Below are 21,004 nucleotides of genomic sequence, written 5' to 3' on the forward strand. Positions count from 1 at the left end.
GGGGAAAGGCAAAGGTGAGTGGTGGAAGCCAGGGCTTCCGGGGCCCACATAAAGCTCCCTCCCAAGTCAACAGAGAGGAACCACCATGACCCGTAAGCGTATTTGCCATTATATATATTTATTTTCTCCTTTGGGCTATTTACAAACCTTTATTTCAACATACTTTTCAGAAGCATAATTTTGTTTCTTCATGTTATCCTTTTCTGAAGTCAGAACTGCTCAAGATCTTTTTTATTCAAAAAGTTACATTTAATAAGGACAAAGAGGGCACCAGGTGTCTTGGGGGGGGAGGGGTCTCTGCTGCTCTGTGTCCTTTCGCGGGTCAGGCCATCCAGGGTACATGGGTCTTGCCCTTTTTCCTTTCTTGGTTTCCACCGCCTGGGCCCAGCACCACTCCTGAAGACCTGCCTTGGCTGCCTTCTGAAGAACTCCCTGGCATGGCGGCTAGTTGCACTACACCTGGGCACCTTCAGTTCTGCTGATGACTGCTGAGCCCGCGGATGCAGTCAGTCTGGCAAGATGGCGGGTCTGAGGTCTCACACACGTTGAGTCAACAGAGATGACCCTGATCAACTGGGGCTATTTCATAATTGAAGTATGTGAGGGAGACACTGTAACACCCCCTCCCCCCTCCCTACCCCGAAAACCCAACACTAGTAGTAGAGATTTCATATTGATCACAGGACACTATACAACAAGCACAACCACACTTGGTAGGACACGTCACGATTTCCTTGGAGGCTCAGCACCACAGTAGGGTACCATGCAGGTGGATAGCTTAGCAAATGCATCCATTAGTTAATAGCTCAGAGGGTTAGCTTTTTTATGTACAGAATAAGGAATGACCACAGTCTCAGCAACAACACATCTCTAAATATGCAGACTTTGCAGCCTTGCCATTAACTAGATGACATGGATTGTAAGAACACATTTGAAAAGCTCTGCTAAGACCCAGCAGATTGTTATCTCTGCAAAGGCACACCACAGTGGCAGATGGAACAGGCAAGAACTTGGTAGGAAACGTGTCACGCATCCCCACAACAAAACGACACTTTGGAGAGACAGAGGCTGTCTTTCCCATGGTGGTGACACAGAGGGGATTCTAAGGGGAAAGTTAATATGATAGCCCATGTGAGGAGAAAAAAGGGAAGGTGGGTAGAGGAGTCAAGTGGGGGTTGCTCCATCCCAGATTAGGCAAGCTCCTTCCCTCTGCCCAAACTCCAAGCTATCTATCACCACAAGCATTCTGATTGGCTGGGGCTGCAAAAGGCTCCATGGCCCGAACCCCAGAAGTGCCCTGTTAGATGCTCTGTATTTCCAGAGTTACTTGGTGTGAGGTGAGGAGTGGGAGGGGATGTAGGCAGCCAGTTGAAGGAAGGTGTGCCTGCAAGGCTGGGGGCAGCTGAGGATGGGGCTCAATGATGGTGCTGATTACAAAACACACATAGAACATGACAAGGGGAGATCTGGCAATTTTCAGACTCCAATGACCAAGTCCATGGCAAACTCAGAAGGTTCAAGTTTCTGAAAAGGTGTCATTGCCAAACCTCCACCTCACCTTGACACTTAACCTCACACAGTGTGAGTCGCAGTCGAGTTCAACTGCTCTCATTGCAGCACAATAGGGCAATTATACCTTTTTAAGGTATAATGTTATATCTAGCTACATGGATCTATAGATATTGAATATATTTACAATTGGCCTCTTTGCCCTTCCCCTGTGCCCGGAGGTCTTCTTGGGCATCGCTGCCAGGCATATCTTAAAACCCCTTCATTGTCCTCACTGCTCCAGTCTCTGTATGTCCTCACTCCAAATGAACCGCTTGCCTCCCGCAGGGCTCAAAGGCCCTCCAGGGTCCTGGAAACCCCGATCCAAACTAACCAACCAATGTTTAAGTCTTTCCATAGCCATGAAGGGAGCTTTAGATGTGGGGTCATTGCTCTCCCCGCAACCTGGATCTCTCTGTGAAGGGCGTCCAAAAAGAAAGAGGCAATCTTAGACATTCCAGAGGCACCTTTCTTGTTTTTATCTGTCTTACAAATTTGTGTGTGGGGGTGTGTGTGTGTGCAAATACGAGTATACACGCATGTGGTTGTGCTTGTGAACATATACACTGCTGACGGTGAGAGCCCAATGTGTATCCACGTACGTGTGACTGTGTAGGTCTCTGTGGGTGTATATGTGTAGGAGGCTCTATTTCTATGCTATAGAAAAGGAGAGGAGATGACAAGCTGGGCTGATCTAGGCAGGCAGTCCCTAGGGCTCCTTTGCACTTTTCTTCATCAGCCCTCTTACCCCTCTGACTATCTCTTTCCCTGGAGGGGGTGGAAAGAGGGAGTTCCATATCCAAGTTCAGCCAACCATCCCAGGATGGCTACTAACTTGCCCCTGGCCCTGAATGGGCCCACCACCACAGTCCATGCCTGCAGCCATCTCCCAGGCACCTTTGGTTCTCTGCATCCAGCTGCTAGCAGCCGATTCCCTGGGCCATTTCCTCCCATCACCCACCTGCTTGGGGCTGCCTCCAAGGTCAGGCTTACAAGGTGATTGGAATAAATGGATGAATTATAAAGGCTATATACAACCATGTCTCCAGCTCTTCAGCTCTCTGTATCATGTTTCTGCTCTCAATGCAAATTCAAGGCATCCCAAACACGTCCTTCCAGGACAAAGCAAAATGCTCTGCACTCCCAGTTTATCCCACAATTGAGAACTTTCTACCTCAAGGCACTAAATTATCGCTTCCTAGGACTCTAGGACTACATTCATTTGTTTTCTATGTCTTTTATCCAGGCGATGGACGGATGAGTGAAGAAAGGAAGAGAGGAGTGGAGAGAGGAAGATGGGGACTGGGAGATGCTGCTCCCTGGAACAGGAATTGGAAAGAAACAGTCAGTTAATCAACCTGGCCAAACAGGGGCCCCGCTGATGTGGAAACAGGTCAAGGGTATTCTGGTGGGTCTACGAGAGCCACCAACAAGGAATACATATGCTTTCAGGTGTATTTCCTTTCATGCTCGTTCAAATCAGGTAAATAAACATAGGTATGCACTTACACACGTACACAGAATACACCTATGTGTGTACACCCAAGCACACACGTTAAGTCACAAGGGGTGCACACATACATATATGCATCCACACGTCATTATATATACTCATATACACCCATATAGAATAACACTGATATACATACAGCTTCTCAAATAGTTGTATGTGCACAGAGAACTACCTTGATGAACACACACACCCAGGTCTACGCAGAAACACAAGCGCGGAAAACACAGTTAGAAGGGCAGGTGGCTGAGGGGCTGTAGGGGAGGCTGCCTAGGGAGGGTAGAGGCACACAGGCTGAGGGCTTGGCAAGTCTTGTTCTCCCATGGCCTCTATCGATGGAGTGGAACTGCTTGGCAAGTGGGGCACAAGCTCCTTTCTGCTTCCCTTAGGAGCCCCACTGGGTGGGCAGTGCCCATGTTCCATCTGTTTGGTTCACACTGGTCACTCACCGACCTTTCCGCAGACGTGTTCCCAGTGCTGTAGAACAAGGTCTGGTGCCTGGCAGATAAGCAGAACCAATGGAGTAAAGGGGACAGGTGAAAGGCGAGCGCCTCAGTTGACAGAGTTAAGAGGACAAGAAGAAGGGAGAGCAAGTGGGGTGGCTCCACTGCTCACTGGCTGCACGTCCTCAAGCTCCATTTTTTCTCCTCAGAACACTGGGGACAATGTGCTTTGCCTTCCCTGGCTCACAGAGCTCCCATGAGGGTTTGACGATGAGATGGGTCGGTGACCTAGTTGACGCTATGCACTAGACAAATAGAAAGGATTAGTATACAGATTTACAACAGTTGTTCATCTGCTATTCTAAATCAGATGGTAGTCTTCATTCACCAAGTGCTTGCTCTGTCACTAGTGGTCAACTCAGCATCTGACCTAGACAGATGTACTGAGTCCCTGTTGTCAAGCACTCTGAAGCAGAAATATATACAAGAGAAGTTTCAATCCCTCCAAAGATGCCAGCTCAACTTGGGTAATCTCCAACCCGACATCACTCACCCCCACCCTCACCCCCGCAAGCTCCTGCTGGAAACCTACTCTCATTTGCCCTGATGTCTCACTCAGCACCCCTAACCACCCACCTACCTACCACTCCCAACCCTTGAGTGTGCCACAACACCACACTCAAAACATAACAGAAAAAAATAGTGGGGAAAAGGCACTTTCCAAACTCCTCAAGTTCCCTAGAGTCGGTCCCCTGCACTTCCAAGCCCTACCTAGCTTGAGTTTGTCCTGTAAAACCCTAAGCAGCAGGTGAGCAAGGACCATAATCCCTAGGAGGAAAAACCAGAAGAAAAGAAGTAATGAAAAAGAAAATTCAACACCTCGGGGGGAGAGAGAAGCCCCCAGAAACTCTTGTGTGCAGGGCTCAGCTCCTTCCTCTGTCCCTCAGCTTGGGTCCTCTAGGTCCTCCCGACATTTCCAGGGGCTTTTCTGTGCTGATTAGCTGCGAGGAGTCTTTGAAAAGGTCATGTCTTCTAGCAGAAAAGGGAAATCAGTTAGCCCTTTCCCTCCAACTCCTCAATCCCTTCCTTCTAGCCAGAACACATCCTTTCCAAGTACTCCCCACCTCGTGTATCTAAAGAATGAGGGAGAACTGATTCGACTGCCCAAATAACGAAAAATAAAATGAACAAAGAAGAGAAGGCAAAATGAAAACAAAAGGAGCTGTGAAAGGAACGTAGCCCAGCATCCCTGCCGCTCTGGGGCACTATCGAACTAATTGGTGTGGTACACCCAGTAAACGACGTTGAACACCACAAAGGCCAGAGGGAAGAGGACCCGGGACCACTTGTCCATCTTAGGGACGTAGTCAGGGTCAAAGAGCTTGTAGGTAAACCTTTTACCACAGGAGTACTGAGGGCTCGGGGGACAACTGTCATCAGACTCTGAGTCGCTGTCCTTGTCTTGATCAAAGCCCACAAAACTGTCACCATCATTGCTGCAGACAGTGTCATTGTCACCATCACAGCTGCAGGTGGTGTCCTCGTCATCAGCACGGCTGCAGATAGTGTCATTGTCATCATCACGCTGGACTTGCTCTTGGAGCGTAGGGCGGTTGCGCTGAACTTTGTTTTTAGGCACTCTAAAGAACTCATCAAGGCTTTCAGGGGCGCAGCTTGCTTCTTGCATGTACCTCTGGCCACGGACGAACAGATGCCTCTCTCTGGGGCCATGGCCATAGTCGTCACCCACGCTGTCGCTCTCCTCAGGGTCTTCTGGGTCACGGGTCTCAGCATGGTCATGGTCCTCGGCACTATGGTGGATTTCCGCAGCAATAACACTGTGATCAGTATCGAAATCATTAAAGTTAATGTCATAGTTGTGCGCGATGTTCCGTGAGGTGGACGAGAGATCATTCAGGCCTTCTTCACTGGGCAGGCAGGACTGGTCAGAGAGAGTAGACAGTGAGCTGAGGCTTTCTGAGGTGGCCAGAGGGGCCTGCTTTGGGGTGGAGGTCAAAGAGCTGAGGCTTTCTGAGCTCGCCAGGCGGGCACGCGCTGGTCTGGAGGGAGGAGAGCCACTTTCATGTTCGATGTTAACCCGGTCAATCTTTGAGGAGACAGTGGAGAGACTCATGAAATCAACAGATTGAAATCCTACATGAATAAGCACTGTCAGGGCCAGAGGCCGGAGGGGGCCTTCCTCATCAGCACTCATAATGCGCTTGGTTGATCTCTCCCACGGACAGAATCACCTCTTCCTGGGGTCTCTGGTGTGCAAGGGACTGAGGAACAGCACCAAGAAGCTGTGAGCATGTAAGGGAAGTCCCCGGTGGCTGCCAAGCCCGTGTCTCCCCGGGGCAGCTGCTCTCTCTGGAGTGCTGCATGGTAGACAGAGGCGAGGCCTCCACAGCCACGTGGGACTGGGCTCCCCATGAAGGAGGGAGGGGCTCCTGGACATTAATGTGCCACCAGCAACAGAAGCCTCAGCATGGCTTCGGGAGCTGGAAGAGCAAAAGAATTAGGGGAAGGCCAGCCTCTCTGGCGTCTGTCTCTTCCTTTTAGCCTCCCTGTGGTCCCTTCCTCTCTGGCTCCATTGCCTGCCCTTGGAAGATGCTAACTGGACTGGATTTGAAGGCCAAAGGTCTGCCACTTACTAGCCTTGTGACCTTGGACAATGACAACCTATAGAGGAGTGATGATAAATCTCACTTCTTTATTTCTGGTGCGTGTGTGCGTTGTGTGTGTGTGTGTGTGTGTGTGTGTGTTAAAAGAACCACTAAGACAATGTGAAAGGGTCAAGGGCTAAGCTTAGGCTTAAGAGGTGCTCAGGGAAAGCTGATTGTCAATCAAAAAAGCCAAACCTGCTGTGCCAATTCCCGGTACCGGTAGCGCGCCATGATTCTTCGGGCTCTCCTGCGCTGCCTGTAAAGGCGCTGGGATCCTCTGCGGTTGTAGAAAAGGTAGTTGATGCAGACGTATTCCAGCAGGGACAGGAACACGAAGAAGAAGCACACAACCATATAGATGTCGATGGCCTTGATACAGGAAAGATGGGGGAGTTTTTCCTGCAGATGGGAGTTGATGGTGTTCAGGATGAGCATTGAAGTCAGACCTGTAATCAACAACACGGCACAAGGTTAGCCTCCTCGGGTGGCTGAAGTTCTTGACAAGCCATTGGGCCTACATCCTACAGGAAGGAAGCCATCTCCGGGGTGGGGAGAGCCCTCAGCAAAAGGACTTCAGCTCTCTAGGCCTGGGGCCTGTGCTCAAGTGCCCCATCTTTACACCTAGCCTGTGCTTCAATGGTTCAGTGACTTCTATTGCATTCAGGATCGAGTCCAAACTCTCCAGCTAGGGTTCCACGGCGGTTTATAGCTCCAGCCCCATTTGGCCCTGTAATGGCTCCTTCCCCTTTTGCTTCCTAGTCCGTAGGCTTTCCTTTAGTACCTCAGTACTAAACGAGATCACGTCTCTAGGAAGGTTTAGGGAGCCCTAAAATATTACACAGATAAAAAGGTTTAGTGTAGCACATGCTCTTGAAGAAGGAGGCTGAGGCGTCTGCCCCAAAAATGGTGAAGGAGAAACCAGACCAGGATCTGAGACACTGCATTCCTCAGGGTGAGGCCAAGTGAACTTAGGAGCTGGTTTCTTAGGCCCCTTCTTGGTACTGCTCAGAAACCTTCGATTCTCCCCATTGCTTAGACATACAGTTCCAACTGCTTAAGGTGGAATTTTTAAGGTCTTCCCAAGTCATCCCAGGCTTTCTTTCTGCTACTCTCCCCACTTCCCCAGTTCCTACTTCAAGCACCCTGTTATTTAGCCGCTCACCCCCCTTTTAGGGCCCCTCTGCCTTCAATCAAGCGATTTCCTCTTTTAGGGAATGCCAAGTCTTACAACTCCGCCTCTTACAAGTCTTCAAATTGAAATGCAGTTCATGCGACACTTTTTTGGTGTGATTTTAGCTAACAAGACCTGGATCACTTCCTTTTCTGGACTCCAGTGGCATCTGTCTCGGCATTACACCTGATATTCATTGAGGGCAGCTCCTCTGAAAGCCCTCCCTCCGCTGCTTAGTAGGGCATTTGGATATGTTGCTTAATCAGTGTTTGTTGTATTGCATTTCTGATCTATATGTACGACTTCTCCATTCATGTACGTATCCAGAAAATAATAAATTCTGGTACTTTGGGCCCAATGTACGAAGACTCCATCCCTGTTTTTTTTTTCACACCTATCTCCAACGTTGGTCTCTCTGCTGGGGACTGGCTGAACACCTGTACAAATGCCTGTTGAGAATGCCCCATTTTGTTTCCTTCCTGTGCATTCACACACTCCTCCCTTACTCTCAACTTTTTTTCTGAAGAAGGTGACCCAAGTTCCCCTCTGGGATGGGGGAAGGTTGGGGAGGGACCTACCGACTGTCACTCTGGCTACGGAGGATTCATGGTTCATCCAAAATGATATCCAAGAGATGGAAGTGGTGAGGACAGTAGGCCAATAGACCTGCACAAGGTAGCTGATAATTTCCCTCTGGATCAGGAACTTCAGGATCAGGCGCTCATAGGAACCTGGCAAGGAGACACACTGGTAATCAGGGTGGCAGGGCTAAGGGGGTTTTCAGGGTGAAGTATGGGATGGAGAAGGGGGAACCGATGGACAGTTCAGCATCTAATACTCCAGCCTGGGAAGTCTGCAGGCCTGGCCCCATTTGCTGCCTTAAGGTCGGGGACAATGGCACGTGTCAATAGGCCCATATGGCATAGCAAGTCTGTTCTCGCTTCCTTCTTTCTTTCCTTGCTCTACGTCAAGTGATTCTGAAATGGGGGAGACATGAGATGTTTCAAAGCTGCAAACAGATGGAGGTTGAGGGCCTGGCCCTGAGAGGCCTTTTTTTAACTCAGCAAGAACATGAATCTTTTACACCTGTGGAGTGTTAAACCTGGCCACGTGCTCCCGCACCCATATCCTTATTTGCAGAGAGTAAGCCATTGTGACTTATGAAAGGGGTTTTGGAAGGTTCTAGAACCAGAAGGAAATACGAAAGGAGGCAGCACAGCGTGTAGAGGTCTAAGGCAGAGGTCCTCAGGAGTTTACCAGGGTACAAAAGAGACAAGGGAGGTGTCAAACTCACCTGTGTACAAAGGCACCTGCTTGCTAGTCAATGTCTTTCCCAGGAAGCTGAACTGAGGGATGTGCAGCTTCTCGGTGCCCTGGATGGCACTGCCATTGCCTTCCCAGTATAATATGATGTCATCAACCGTGTAGCCATCTGGGAGATGGAGACAAACAGCGTCAGTCAGTCTCAGAAAACAGGCATAAGCAGATTTCACGTCAGTGCAGTCTGTAGAAGCCAAAGGATGCTTGGAACCTGCACTTTTGGGGGCTCCTTTGTGTTTTGTGGAGTCTGAGCATGGTGGGGGGGCACTTGGAAAGAGAACTCTCAGTTTGGAGTTCCTTAGCCAGGATGGAAAGCACAGCAAAGACATGTGTTCCTACCTGCGACCTTGTGCAAAATTTCCCATAGCAAGGTACAATTTCCTCATGGGACTATTTAAACCCCAAAGGACATCCTCTCCCAGATGCCATGTAGATAGCTGTCTGTCTATCAAGGAGAGAGAGAAAGGGGGAGGGAGGGAGGAGGGGAGATATGCCATCCCTCTCACTGTCAAGTCTGCCTTTGGTTTCCTGATGGCCGCAATCCCAAGCAGGGAAGAAGGGGCCATGAGAGATCAACGTACAGCTCTCCACCTCCAGCTTGCAGGTCTGCTTGTCCATAGGGAAATTGTCCAGATTCATAGAACAAGCTGCTGTGGTGGTGAGTCTACAAAGGAAAAGCAAAAGGAAGGGAAAAGTGAATCAAGCCCAGATAAACAACCATTCCTGAGAACACTGCAGGGGTCGGGAGGGAGAGGTAACCTGAGGACTGACCCACCCAACACCTTCCCATAAGCCTGAACTAGAGCAGGGCTCTCCTTCTCCCCTTCCCTCTCTTCTTTCTTTCCTTCTTTCCTTCCCAGAGGAAATCTGAGTAGCAGTTGTGTAGGGAGGAGAGAGGGCAATTGTATGTGACAAAAAAAACAAGAGATCCGGCAGGACTTAAACAAATAACACGAAACCTCAGGGTGTCAGAACAGGAAGGGCTCTTGAGGAAACTGAAGGCAGAGACAGAAATGGGGCTTTCTTGCTGAAGAAGCAGCAAGGCTGTCAAGAGGAGGCTGCTGCATTGGAGCAGCTAAAGCCCCTGATGTGCTGTGGAGTACGCTGTGCTCAGGTATGGATGTGAGCTGTGGCCCAGGCCCACCTTTGGCCCTGGGAGCTGCTCCTACCCCACAGCGCTCTCATCTCTGTGTATCTGCCTCTGAGGGTACCTGCCGCCCAGCAAAATGCCCACGGGTATAAACAGATAGGAGGGATTAACGTATCTGAGGTGGGCAATGGAGTGTTGGGCAGGGGCGGCAGAGTCCTCTGTGAGAGGGATCTGAGGAGAGGTGGGAGAAGCGACCAATGGGAAAGAGGATAATTCCAAAAGTTCTCTGCAGCCTCAGCTGGGAGGCTCTGTCCCACCCCTTATCCTGCCCTTCCCAGCTGCTAAATCCAGCCTAGTCCCTTTGAACCTTTGAAGTGATTTCCATCTGCACAGGGGGCAGGGTGTGTATGCGTGTGTGTGTGTGCGCGCGTGTGCATGTGTGTGTGTCCCTTCTATGAATCCTCCACGTAGCACTCATCAGCCGAAGCCCCCTTTAAAGGAAGCCAGTGTGACCCAGGTCCTGTTCCCTGCAAGCTTTGCTGTTCCCTGAGTCCAGTGCCTTGGTCCGTGGGAAATTAGATGGAGAAAGAAAAGGAAAACAAGGGACAGAGCAGCAGCACCCCAGAGAAAGAGAGACCCAGGGATAGGCGGACCCCTGGCAGCTACCTCTTGGATACATTTCCTGAGCTAAATGTATACCTTGCACTTGTCTTAAGAGGCGGTTTGTAAGAGATGATGCTGTGAGGCGAAGCCTTAGTGGCCGTCTGCTGTTATAAATAGAGCAGTGAGAAGTTCAGTGTGCACACACTCTGTGTGTACAGAGCCACAGACGACACACACATACTGCACACCCCTGGGCCCCTACATGATGCAAATATGACCAATGGCAGAGATCGGTCCCCCTCCCTCACTGCACGGGAGAGAAAAGACCCAAAGAGAAATGACAGCATGTATACAATGCTAAGGCAGACAGAGAGCTCTTCTAGTTGAGAGAATCAAGGAGGATTTCTTGACAAAGAGGGCATTTGAGGGAAGGACTGAAAGATGGTCGAGGTTTAGACTCATGGAAAGGGCCATTCTGGACAGAAGCAGAGGCCAAGGGTGGCTGTGGGAAACTGGGCAGGGTGAATGAAAGACAGATCTGAAAAGCCATGGGATGCTCTATGTGTCCCTTAGAGTGCGTTCCTGGGATACTCCGTGGGAAGAAGGAAGCCTGCCAGGGCAGTCCCCAGTCCCTGGGGAACTCACCGAATGCCATACCGCACCGTTCCATCTGGCTGAAGCTGAAACACACGATTTTCCACAGTCACATCGTGCACGAAACCATCCTTGCTGTTTAGAAAGTAGCAGTCGGGGACCCACAATTTGTCAAGCATGCGATAGTCCAGAGTCAGGTTCAGGTTGGTCTCATAGTACGCTAAACGTGGGTCTTTCCAGGTCTGATGGAAAAACATGGTGATCGTGTAGTCCTGGCGAGAGAAAGAGAAATCCCAATTGTAAGCGACCTTGTCGGGCTGGACAACTCTCTGGCCTCAGAGAGTGCGTGTGTGTATGCAGGTGTGCAAAATACATTATAAATATAGACGAGTAATGAAACATATATAAGAATGTTAAATGTTAAGAATAATAAAATGAGCCTTGTGTAATTAAAATCCAGGTTAAGAGATAGAACCCCAGCAACTTTCAAGCTTCAATGCGTCCCAGAGCCTATTTCCTATGCTTCCAGGCAGTAACCATTGTCTTAGATTTAAATGCTAATGCCCTTTCTTTCTGTTAGTTTTATTGCCTGTGTATGTATTTCTAGGACGCATATTGCTTAGTTGAACCTATTTTAAGGCTTTTTTCCGAATGGAATCATACTGTATGCATTCATAATTCTCTTCCTTTACTAAACATTATATTGATATTTGTGATATTCATTCAGGTTGATGTGTGCAGTTAAAATTGTTCACATGCACTGCTTTCATAGTGGATAATATTCCCATGTATATTATTGCGGGGATACACCATACATACCAAAATCACAATGAAATGAAAACTAGGAAGCGAATGCTCCGCTTTATACCACCGCCAAGGGCAGATTAGAAATTCCAGTGACTTTGGATTTTTGCCAATCTGGTGGGTACGTAATAGGTTCTCATTGTGGTTTTAGTTTGCATTTTACTGATTCATAATAAAGTCAAGCATCTTTCACATGTTTATCTGCTACTTGGCTTTCTTCACATCAGTGAAGTTCCTGTTCAAATGTTCTGATCCTTTTTGTTGGTTTTTAAATATTCTTCTTATTAATTCACAGAAATTACGTATATTTTCAATAATTTGGTCCACTTTGACTTATCCTTTCGCACTTGTTACACTGGTTTAGTTTGTTTTGCAAAACAGAAGTTCTAGCAGTTTTGGCTAAACAGAAATTTTGATATAGTTGGTTACCAGTGCTTATTGGCATCGTTTGTGTTTTCTGTTTCTTTTTAAAGAATTCCTCAGCTACCATAAAGGTGCAAAGACAGTATCCTACATTCTCTTTTTAAAACTTCATAAGCCTTTCACTTTTAGGTCTAGAATCCATCTGGATTTATTTATTTTTTTTTATTCCAGGTGGCTGTAGTTTCCAAAACCTACTGTGCTCCTCCATGTGGGTTCTGTTGCAGGTCAGAACAACTGGAGTTGGCTTATGACCCTGCACCTCGTCCTTGTCCCATGTACCTTGTCCTCAGCTCCATGGCTGGAGCTGACACACTTACCATAGTCGTTTCTGAGATCTTTTCAATACTGGAGATATACATAGATACTCCCACCGGCACAGGGGCACCTACAACGCAGGAAGACACTATGATATGTAGGGTAGGATAAAGGGTAAGAGGACTCAGGAGCCAGACTGCCGAGTTTTGAACCCCAATTTGACACTTTCTAGCTGTGTGACCTTGAGTAAGTTACCTAACCTCTCTGAGCGTTAGTTGCCTCATGGGTAAAATGGGGATCTTTATAGCACTGTTCTCATAGTTAACACAGGCCAAGTACTTAGAGCAGAGCCTAGCCCATGATACACTGAAAGGAAGGAGTTGGGGCAAAATAAAGACAAAATAAGGTGATGAAACACTCTTCTTATAAAGATTTTCCTGATAAAAACTCAGGAGCAATAAGCCCAAAAACAAGAGCTAAGATTTGTGGTGTGTATGAGCATATTTATGTGAGTGCATGTGTGTCCATGAATGAGTGAATGTGTGTCTTTGAGTGAATAAATGTGTGAGCTGTGTCCATGAGTGTATGTGAGCATGTTCACATGTACGAGTAAATAGGTGAGTGTGTTCACGTGCAGGTGAGTGAGTCAGTGTGTATATGAGTGCCTGTGAGCATGTCTGTATGTGAGAATGCATGAGCATGATTGTGTGCTTGAGTGTGTTTTGCAGGAGTAAATGTGTATATGTACGTACATGGGCATGTTGTGTGGGAGTAAATCTATGAGTGTGTTCATGGGCAAGTGGGTGTGTTTGTGTGTGAGTGAATGTGTGGCTACGTGTGAGTTCACATGAACCTGTAAATGTGCAAAGGAATAGGTGAGCATGGGTATATTTAGGAGCTTCTCTCTCTGTGTGGGAATGTGTGTCTATGTGCGCATGTCCGTATATATGAATGCATCTGTGTGTATTCACATGTGAATGAATGCATGAACATGTCTGTGTGGTTGCATGCATTGCATGTGAGTAAACGTGAAAGCACACACAAGCATGTCGGCATGTTGGTGTGTGACAGTGAACGTATGAATGTGTTCGTGTGTGGAGTGAATTTGTATTTTCATGTATGTGAGCATGTTTGTATGTGAGTGAATGTGTGGCCCTGTACATGAGAGTGAATGTGAACACATTTACATGAATGGATATTTAAATATTAAATATTTAAATGTTTTTGAGGGAGTGAATGTGGGAGCATGTCCTTATGTATGAGTGTGTTTCTGTGCATGTGTGAGTGAAGGTGTGTGAGTGTGTCTGTGAGCCAGTGAGTGAACGAGCACATTTCTGGGTGAATGAATGCGTGCACATATGCGTGTATTTGCACGTATTTCTGTGTACTGTGTGGGCATGAATATGAGGGTGGTCTGTGTGAGACTGTTCATGTGTCAGTAGTGCATTTGTCAGCATGTCCCTGTGTGACTGAATGCACGGTCATGTCTGCATGTGTAAAGTTGTTGTGTTTACGCGTGTATGTGCTGAGTCAATATGTCTGTGTGTTCATGCATATAAGCATGTTCATGTGAGTCTGTGTGTGAGCAGGTATGACGGAATGTGTAAGTGTGTTGTTGGTGTGAGTGAATGTTTGGGACATAAGTGAACTTATGAGTGTGTGACTGTGCCTGTGAGTGTGAGCGGGCATGTTCATTGTGTGAATGTGACTGTGTGTGTGCAATCTCGTTCATATGCAAGTTATATGCTCACTCATCACAATTCTATAAGTGAATGTGTGTGAGCATATGTAAGCACGTTCATGTGCTTGAATGAATGCGTGAGCATGTCCGTGTGTGATTGAATGTGAATACCCGTGAGTATATTCGTGTGTGTGACTCAATGTGTGACTGTATGTGTTTGTGTGTGAGTGAATGTGTGACCATGCTGATGTGCAAATGAATCGATGCATATTCATGAGTTAGTGTGTCACTGTGCAGGTACGAGTGAATGTGTAAGCATGTTAATGTGTGTGTTTGTGCGTGCAGATGTCTATGTGTGTTAATGAGTGACCACGTTCATGTGTGAGCATGTTTATGTGAATATGTGAACGTGTTTGTGTGTGTGAACATGTTCATGTGTGTGACTGTCCAAGCAGGTGTATGAGTGAATTTGTGAGTGTTTGTATATGTGAGCAAGTTTGTGTGTGAGTGGATGTGTGGACATGTTCGTGAATGTATGAGCGTGTTTGTGTGCGTATAAATGTGTGAGCACGGGCAAGTGATTATATGTCAGTGTGTATCTGTATGTGAGTGAATTCGTGTGTTCATGTGAGTGCATGAATGAAAGGTGTTTGTGTGTTAATATGTGTGTGTGATTGGATGTGTGAGTGTGTTTTTGCCTCCTGGATTTCTTTTTCAGGCCTAGGTGTTAGCGCTGAGCACTCAAATGTGAGCACGGATGTGAAAATATGTAGTGAACTATAAGGTGCTGTGGAAAAATACATTTTTATTGTTTCCTCATTGGCTCAAAGCTGCCTCCAGCCAGCCCCAGAGTTAAGCCTTTATTCTATGTGTATTACATCACACCACTGCTATGGAAACATGCATGACGCTTGCAATTCAGCCTACTGGCTTCACTGAAGGCTGATTGCCCAGAAGCTGAGTTGCAAAGCGGAAAATGTGTTATTCCTATCCCAATGCTTCAAAAAGCAAAGTGCTATTGGGAATCAGTGTACGAATGGCAGCTGAGAAGTAAATGGGCCTCTGTGTGAAGGTATAGCCCAGACTCCAGCATTCAGGGCTATTGTGAATGATCCCCAGCAAAGTGCTATGTAGTGACAGGAGTTTCTAGAAATGCAGTTCTTTATTACAGCCTTTCAGGCTCCCCACATGCCTTTAGAGGATGGAAGCTGTGTTAGGCAGCCAACAAGCCCCAGGGAGGCCAGCCAGCCATTCCCCCACCACCTCACTGCACTGTCCGACATCTTGTCCCAGACCACTCCGTGCCACTGAGGCAGCCCTATCCCTTACAGCAGAATCCTGGGGACCCGAACACTAAAGGATCAGAGCATAGCCCTGTCCAAGAGTTCCCAGTTGAAGGGGCAAGTGGGAGCTGAAATGCAGTCACCGAGTCACGAGTCCTGGCTCCGCATGTGGCCCAGAGGAAGGGGACCTGGTACCTTTTTCTAATTTTTCCACCCAGAGGGGACACATGATGTGCTAGCAGTGGTCAGTATGAGAGCTTAGCTAAGGGATCCTACATTCCTAAAAGAGGAGCAAGAAGCTTCCAGATAAGGTGCCTACATGCTATCTCTGGGGTGACGGCCTCAGCCCCATAGCTCATCACTGTCCCTCCTGATGGCTCAGGAAGGCAGGAGAAGTTTGGGGGGTAACCACCCCTCTCCCTCTGGGAAACTTTGTTATCCAACTCCTCTTCCTCCCTAGAATCCATGAGAATCCCAGAGGAAGACAAATAAATAAAGGACTGATGACCATATCCCCGTCATCCCTTCACACCTATGTCATGCCAGGTACTGGGCTACACGAAATCCTCAGGGACCTGCCTCTTGCAATACTGTGGAGTCCGCTTCTCTTGCCCAGAAAGAAGCAGTTCTGTTAACTTTCCTTGGCTCCTCCTCCTCCTCCTCCTCTCTCTCTTCTCAAGGAACAAGGCTCCCCTTTGAACCTGACCAGAGTTGGGTATGGCCTCTGTGTGGGGTGTGAGTGTGTGTGTGTGGCCTTAAAAATCTACTTCACCTCAGACACAGAGGGGAATCTGACTCTGTGTCTAGTGGGAGGCCTTCCAGGGAGTCTTGAGTTCCCCGAATCCTGAACCCCCTGGCCCAGCTATCCCACTGAGGGCTGTTCCCCCACATTCCAACAGCCTCAGACTGAGAGCCTGCAGTGTCTCCTTTTGTCTAAATGCTATACGGCTCTGCGTTGTCCTCACCCTCCCACCTTCATCTCTGTGGACGTGTTTGTGTGTGAGAACATGTTCATGTGTATGGGCACACTTGTGTGTGTGAGCGAGTGCACGAGCCTGTTTGCGTGCAGACACGTTAATGTGGGACTACGTGAATGTGAACAAATGTGGAAATCAGGGACCCATCCTTTTTTCATATGCACCAGGTCTGCATGCCCATACAGCTTAGTGTAACCCAAGAGGCTAGGCATCAGGTGTAAACAAATCCGAATTAACTCACAAGACGGTAGTAAGGTGCCTTGGAGATACTGTCACCCATTGACACCTGACAATCCCCAGAGGTTGGCCCTTGCCCCTGCTTCCTCGCCCCACCCCCTGTCCTGGGTGCCTGCAGAGATGCCATCTTGAAACAGCGGAGAGAAAGTGCTTGGCGTATTTAAATGGCTGTTGGTGAGCCTTTGCTGGGAAACAAGAGAACAAGGAAAGGAGAAAATGTAGTAGCTACTCCCTTGACACCCACTGGTGCTTGGTGCAACTGATCCAAAACCGGTGTCATGCAATGGGGTGCTGGCTGTGCCCTAACACCTGAATTCCCATATGGAAAGAGCCTGCCTTCCGCTCTCTGCAGCCCCGCTTCCCATCCCAGTGCACACTCACCTTGGATCCTGGAGCTGTGCCATCTGCCCTCGCACGCAGAAGGAGCAACAACAGCAAAGGGGACACTAGTGAAGTGTCCCACCTCCACGCTGAGACCAGGGCGACAACCTTGGTTTCCAAGGTGGCTCCCCAAACAAATCACAGCAGCCCCCACCGGTCTACAATAGGGCAAGCTCCTACAGCTGTGAGCTGGTTGGAGTGGAGCCATTGTGTATTCGGAAGACCTCTATTCATATGCACAAATGTGAACCATTAGCATTCATTAACCCTTTAGCGTGGGGGGTTGACTCTACCACCTGTAGGAAGCGGAGTGCTTCTCTGGCTTAACCACTCTGTTGTTTGTTTTAGCTCTTTCTCTGTTCCTTTGAGCAGAAGTGTGACTAACCTCTAATGCACCCTTCCGTTTGTCTGCCTTTCGTCTAGGTTTCCTGGGTGTCTTGTTCTGTGGGGTCAGGGTAGGATGCTTGTCCCCTTAAAGCCCTGTGAAGGAGGCCAGTCATCCCTTCTCGGGTGGGGGGGGGCAGGCGAAGTAGAGCTATAGGGAGAAACTGATGTATTGGCTTCCTGGAGGTTCATGCTTCAGTTTCCTTGTCCTTCCTCACCTCTGTGCTTGAGATCTGAGTGCTAGGCTAAGGCGTTTGGATTTTATTTGGAAGTTAAATAAAACCATCAAAACTTCCCGAGGTGATCAGGCTAGATTTATAAAGATCACACTGCCTGTAATGTATTGAATGAAATTAACTTGGTGGGCGCTGAAGGTCTGGGGACAGTGGCAGAGGTAGAACTGCCTAGGAGCTGGTGGGTGGGTGGGCGAAATAAACAGGACTGAGAAGCAATGCCTTTAGTTTTGAACTAGCTGAATAGGGCGAGTGTCCGGGGTGCACAGAATGTGTGATCAAGTAAGAGAACGTGTGCCTTCCCCATAGATGGAGCAGAAAACTCTAGCCTGCGAAGCACAGCGCGCATTTTTCTGGCATGCCTATTTCTGTGGTTAGCACTTTCCTAGCCACACCAGGAAGCGAGATGCAGGTTCACAATGTGGCATTGTAAAAGAGTGTGGAGGGGACCGGATGGATGTGTGAAATGCATAAGAAGGTAGAGAAGTGGGGAAAATTCCAGGGGGTAGAGTATAAGGCCTGGAGGTTGGGGGGGCTGGGAGTGCTCGCCGCAGGTGTCCCAAGGGGAGAGGCAGAAGTGTGAAGCAGGGGAAGTGCCACTGGTCAGCTCATTGGATGGGGCTGGCTTATTGTATCTCAGCTCTATTCCACCCATACGCAGGCCTCTAGTGTGTGGACGTGTCTTACCTCCAAAATTTGGTCTCAGACGGGCATCATATCGCGACAGCACCCTGTCCAAAATCTTGTGAACCACAGCTTCATTTGCACAATTTTTGCTAAAACAGAGAAATCATTAGTAAATGCCATATTGCCTCTCAGAGAACAAACAACAAAGAGCACACCAGGTGTCAACTTGCCAGGGCCTTCCCTTCTCCTGCACACACGCAGACATGTACAGTCATACATGTACACGTCTCTCTCCGCCCCCCTCCCTCCCCACAGTGAGTCAGCCAGAAGCGCGGCAGTGACGCAGACTCCTATTTCCCCCTCCCCCTCCTTAGCTTTTATCCAGAGGGTAGGGCACAATGACTGGATCCTGGTTACCAGGCAGGATTGGGGGTGGGGAATAAGGGAGCCAGTAGGGGAGGTGGAGAGGGGAGGGAGTGGGCAAGTGCAAGCCCTCAGATAAATGCATTACTTCAACCCCCTAGGGAGCCCCACTTGGATGCTGCTTTCTGGGTTGGTGGGCATCCTCCTTCCAGGGGCACCTGATTGCCCCAGGAAAGGCCATCTTCTACCTTCAGTGCCAGCCTGAGCTGAGCCAACCAGTCTGCCTTCTCCAGCTCAGTCCCATTTCCCCTATCTGGGCTAATGCTGGGCACTTTGTTGTCACGTCTATGTACACCTTCTTTTTGTACGCCTCTGTTTTAAGACTTGGCATGTGGTATATGACGCAGAGAGAGAGAGAGCATGGCGCATTCAGCAGAGATTTACGACCCTCACCTAACCACACCATTTCAGATTCTTGGGGTTCAGGGCTGTCCTCAAAAGGACATATTCTGGGAGCAGGCATCTCTCTGGCTAAGTATGTGCTTCTAGCCTAGACGTGTCTTGGGTGAGCACATGTAAGTGGCCCCAGCTCAGCCCAGCATAGCTGGCTTTTCCAGAAGTCTCTAATGTGCTCACCCAATTCACCTAGCTCTTCAGGGGGTCTCTTTTCCCCAAGAGAGGCTTGTGAATTAGAACAGCCCCTGGTGATCACTATTTGTCTTAGAATCTTTGACACAATGACCAGAGAAAGACAGCCCCTGTAAATCTCAGGGTGTGTGTGTGTGTGTCTGTGTGTGTGTGTGTGTGTGTGTTCACTAGCGCAGTCTGGTATGCTGGGTTGGAGTTGAGGCCATTGCAGAGCTGTCTGCTGGAACCTTGCCCAACTACCCCCCCCCTCTTTTTTCTGAATACGTATTCATTTCTGGTTTGCCATTTAAAAAATTATTTCCAATCATCTTTAATGACAAAATTTCACTTTGCATCATTCCGAAGTGTGCACATAAATTATTCCCGAATTAAAGCAATGCATTCCCACCTGTTTAGGACCACATATTACCCATATGCCAGCGCTCAGGTTCCCGGGCCACCACAAATATATATTTCTGTGTGATCTACACGTAAAGGCTGACTGTTTAACATTTCTTCGGTTATTTGCAGACCCGAACAAACTTGATATCAAACACAGAAGAAAACCTGGATCTTTAAATGTGTTCACAGACAAAAGCTCACCTATCTCAGGCCACCCGGTGATACGGTTATACAGCCACCGATCGCCCTGTGTGGGCTCCGATTTAGTTCAATAATTCTATCTGTGGCATCGCAGAAGGTCCTCACCGCTCAACACGCACACGCACGAACACACACGCGCGCGCCTCAAGGAACAGACTAAAATGCGGACTCAAACAGGTGTCTCTACTGTCTATGTTTTGAGAATTGCTCATCGCCCTGTACCACCCCCACCCCAATCTCACAGGTGTCAAAGGACATGACTGGGAAAAGCTGCCCAGGGTCTAGTTCCTGGGGATGGATGGCAAACCCTGAGGTGAGAGCATCTTCTCCCTACCCCCGGGGCTGCAGTTTGGGCACACGCAGAGCTCTCAGGCGCCACAGTAACAGGTGGGCTTTAGCACAGGGCTCTTTCAACCAGTCACCCCCCCCACCCCGCTCCTACCCCACTCCCCTCCAAGTACCAGCAGGTAAGGCCCGAGCGTCAGGGCTCGGCGAACCCGGGTCCAAGTCTCCCCGAGCCCGCTCCGTCCAAGAGGCCTGAGGTGGCCCACCCGCCTGGGTCGTCGCCCTGCCCACCCTGGCAGCGCCTGCTTACCAGTTAAAGACGTTCTGGACGACTTCGGGCACGGGAGAGGAGACCTCGAAGTGGAATTTCGGGATGGGACTGGCGTGGTTGCCCTCTGAGAGCCAGGTCCTGATGAGCAGCAGAAGCACGGCGGCTCGCAGCATCCCTCGGATGCCCATGGCCGCGGCGCTCTGCGGGCCGAAGGGCACGAGAGACGGCCGACCGCCGGCGGGGAAAGGGACGGGGTAGGGTCAGTGCAGGGCAAGGGGAAGCTCGGGAGTCGCTAGGAGTCGCCTCCAAGGAGACAGTAGCGAGGGTAAGGGGAGCAGGGAGCGCGGGAGGGGCAGCCCCCGCAGCTGTGCCCGACGCAGCGCTCTTGGACGCGCCCGGCAGCTGCGATGGTGCGCTCCGTCTGCGGCCGCTCCTGGTTGCGACTGGGCACTGAGCGGGTCTTTCGGCTGGCTCCGCCCACTCCGACGGCAGCACCGGCCGAACCAATCCGGCAGGTGCCAGGAGCACACAAAAAGGCGCGTACTCTTGCCTCCGCCCCGCAGCCTGCGCGCCGCCCGGCCCCCCGCCCCTTCAAGGGCTCTGCAGTCGTCCCCTGGCCAGCCTC

The 21,004-nt window shown here is 49.3% G+C and overlaps 1 protein-coding gene across 1 annotated transcript; it reads right to left on the reverse strand.

The window, feature by feature from the left end:
- Positions 1 to 4,098: 4,098 nt before the first annotated feature.
- Positions 4,099 to 20,567, reverse strand: GABRQ (gamma-aminobutyric acid type A receptor subunit theta). The gene is made up of 9 exons (XM_019664278.1): positions 20,419 to 20,567; positions 18,291 to 18,379; positions 12,490 to 12,557; positions 10,997 to 11,217; positions 9,240 to 9,322; positions 8,633 to 8,770; positions 7,917 to 8,069; positions 6,363 to 6,613; positions 4,099 to 5,608 (listed from the first exon to the last, which is right to left on the reverse strand). The coding sequence occupies exons 1-9, from the start codon at positions 20,565 to 20,567 to the stop codon at positions 4,775 to 4,777; spliced, it is 1,986 nt and encodes a 661-aa protein (XP_019519823.1). The 3' UTR covers positions 4,099 to 4,774.
- Between the last annotated feature and the right edge of the window lie 437 nt (positions 20,568 to 21,004).

The sequence above is a fragment of the Hipposideros armiger genome, unplaced genomic scaffold (genome assembly GCF_001890085.2).
Source record: "Hipposideros armiger isolate ML-2016 unplaced genomic scaffold, ASM189008v1 scaffold_419, whole genome shotgun sequence".
NCBI classification, from domain to species: Eukaryota; Metazoa; Chordata; class Mammalia; order Chiroptera; family Hipposideridae; genus Hipposideros; species Hipposideros armiger.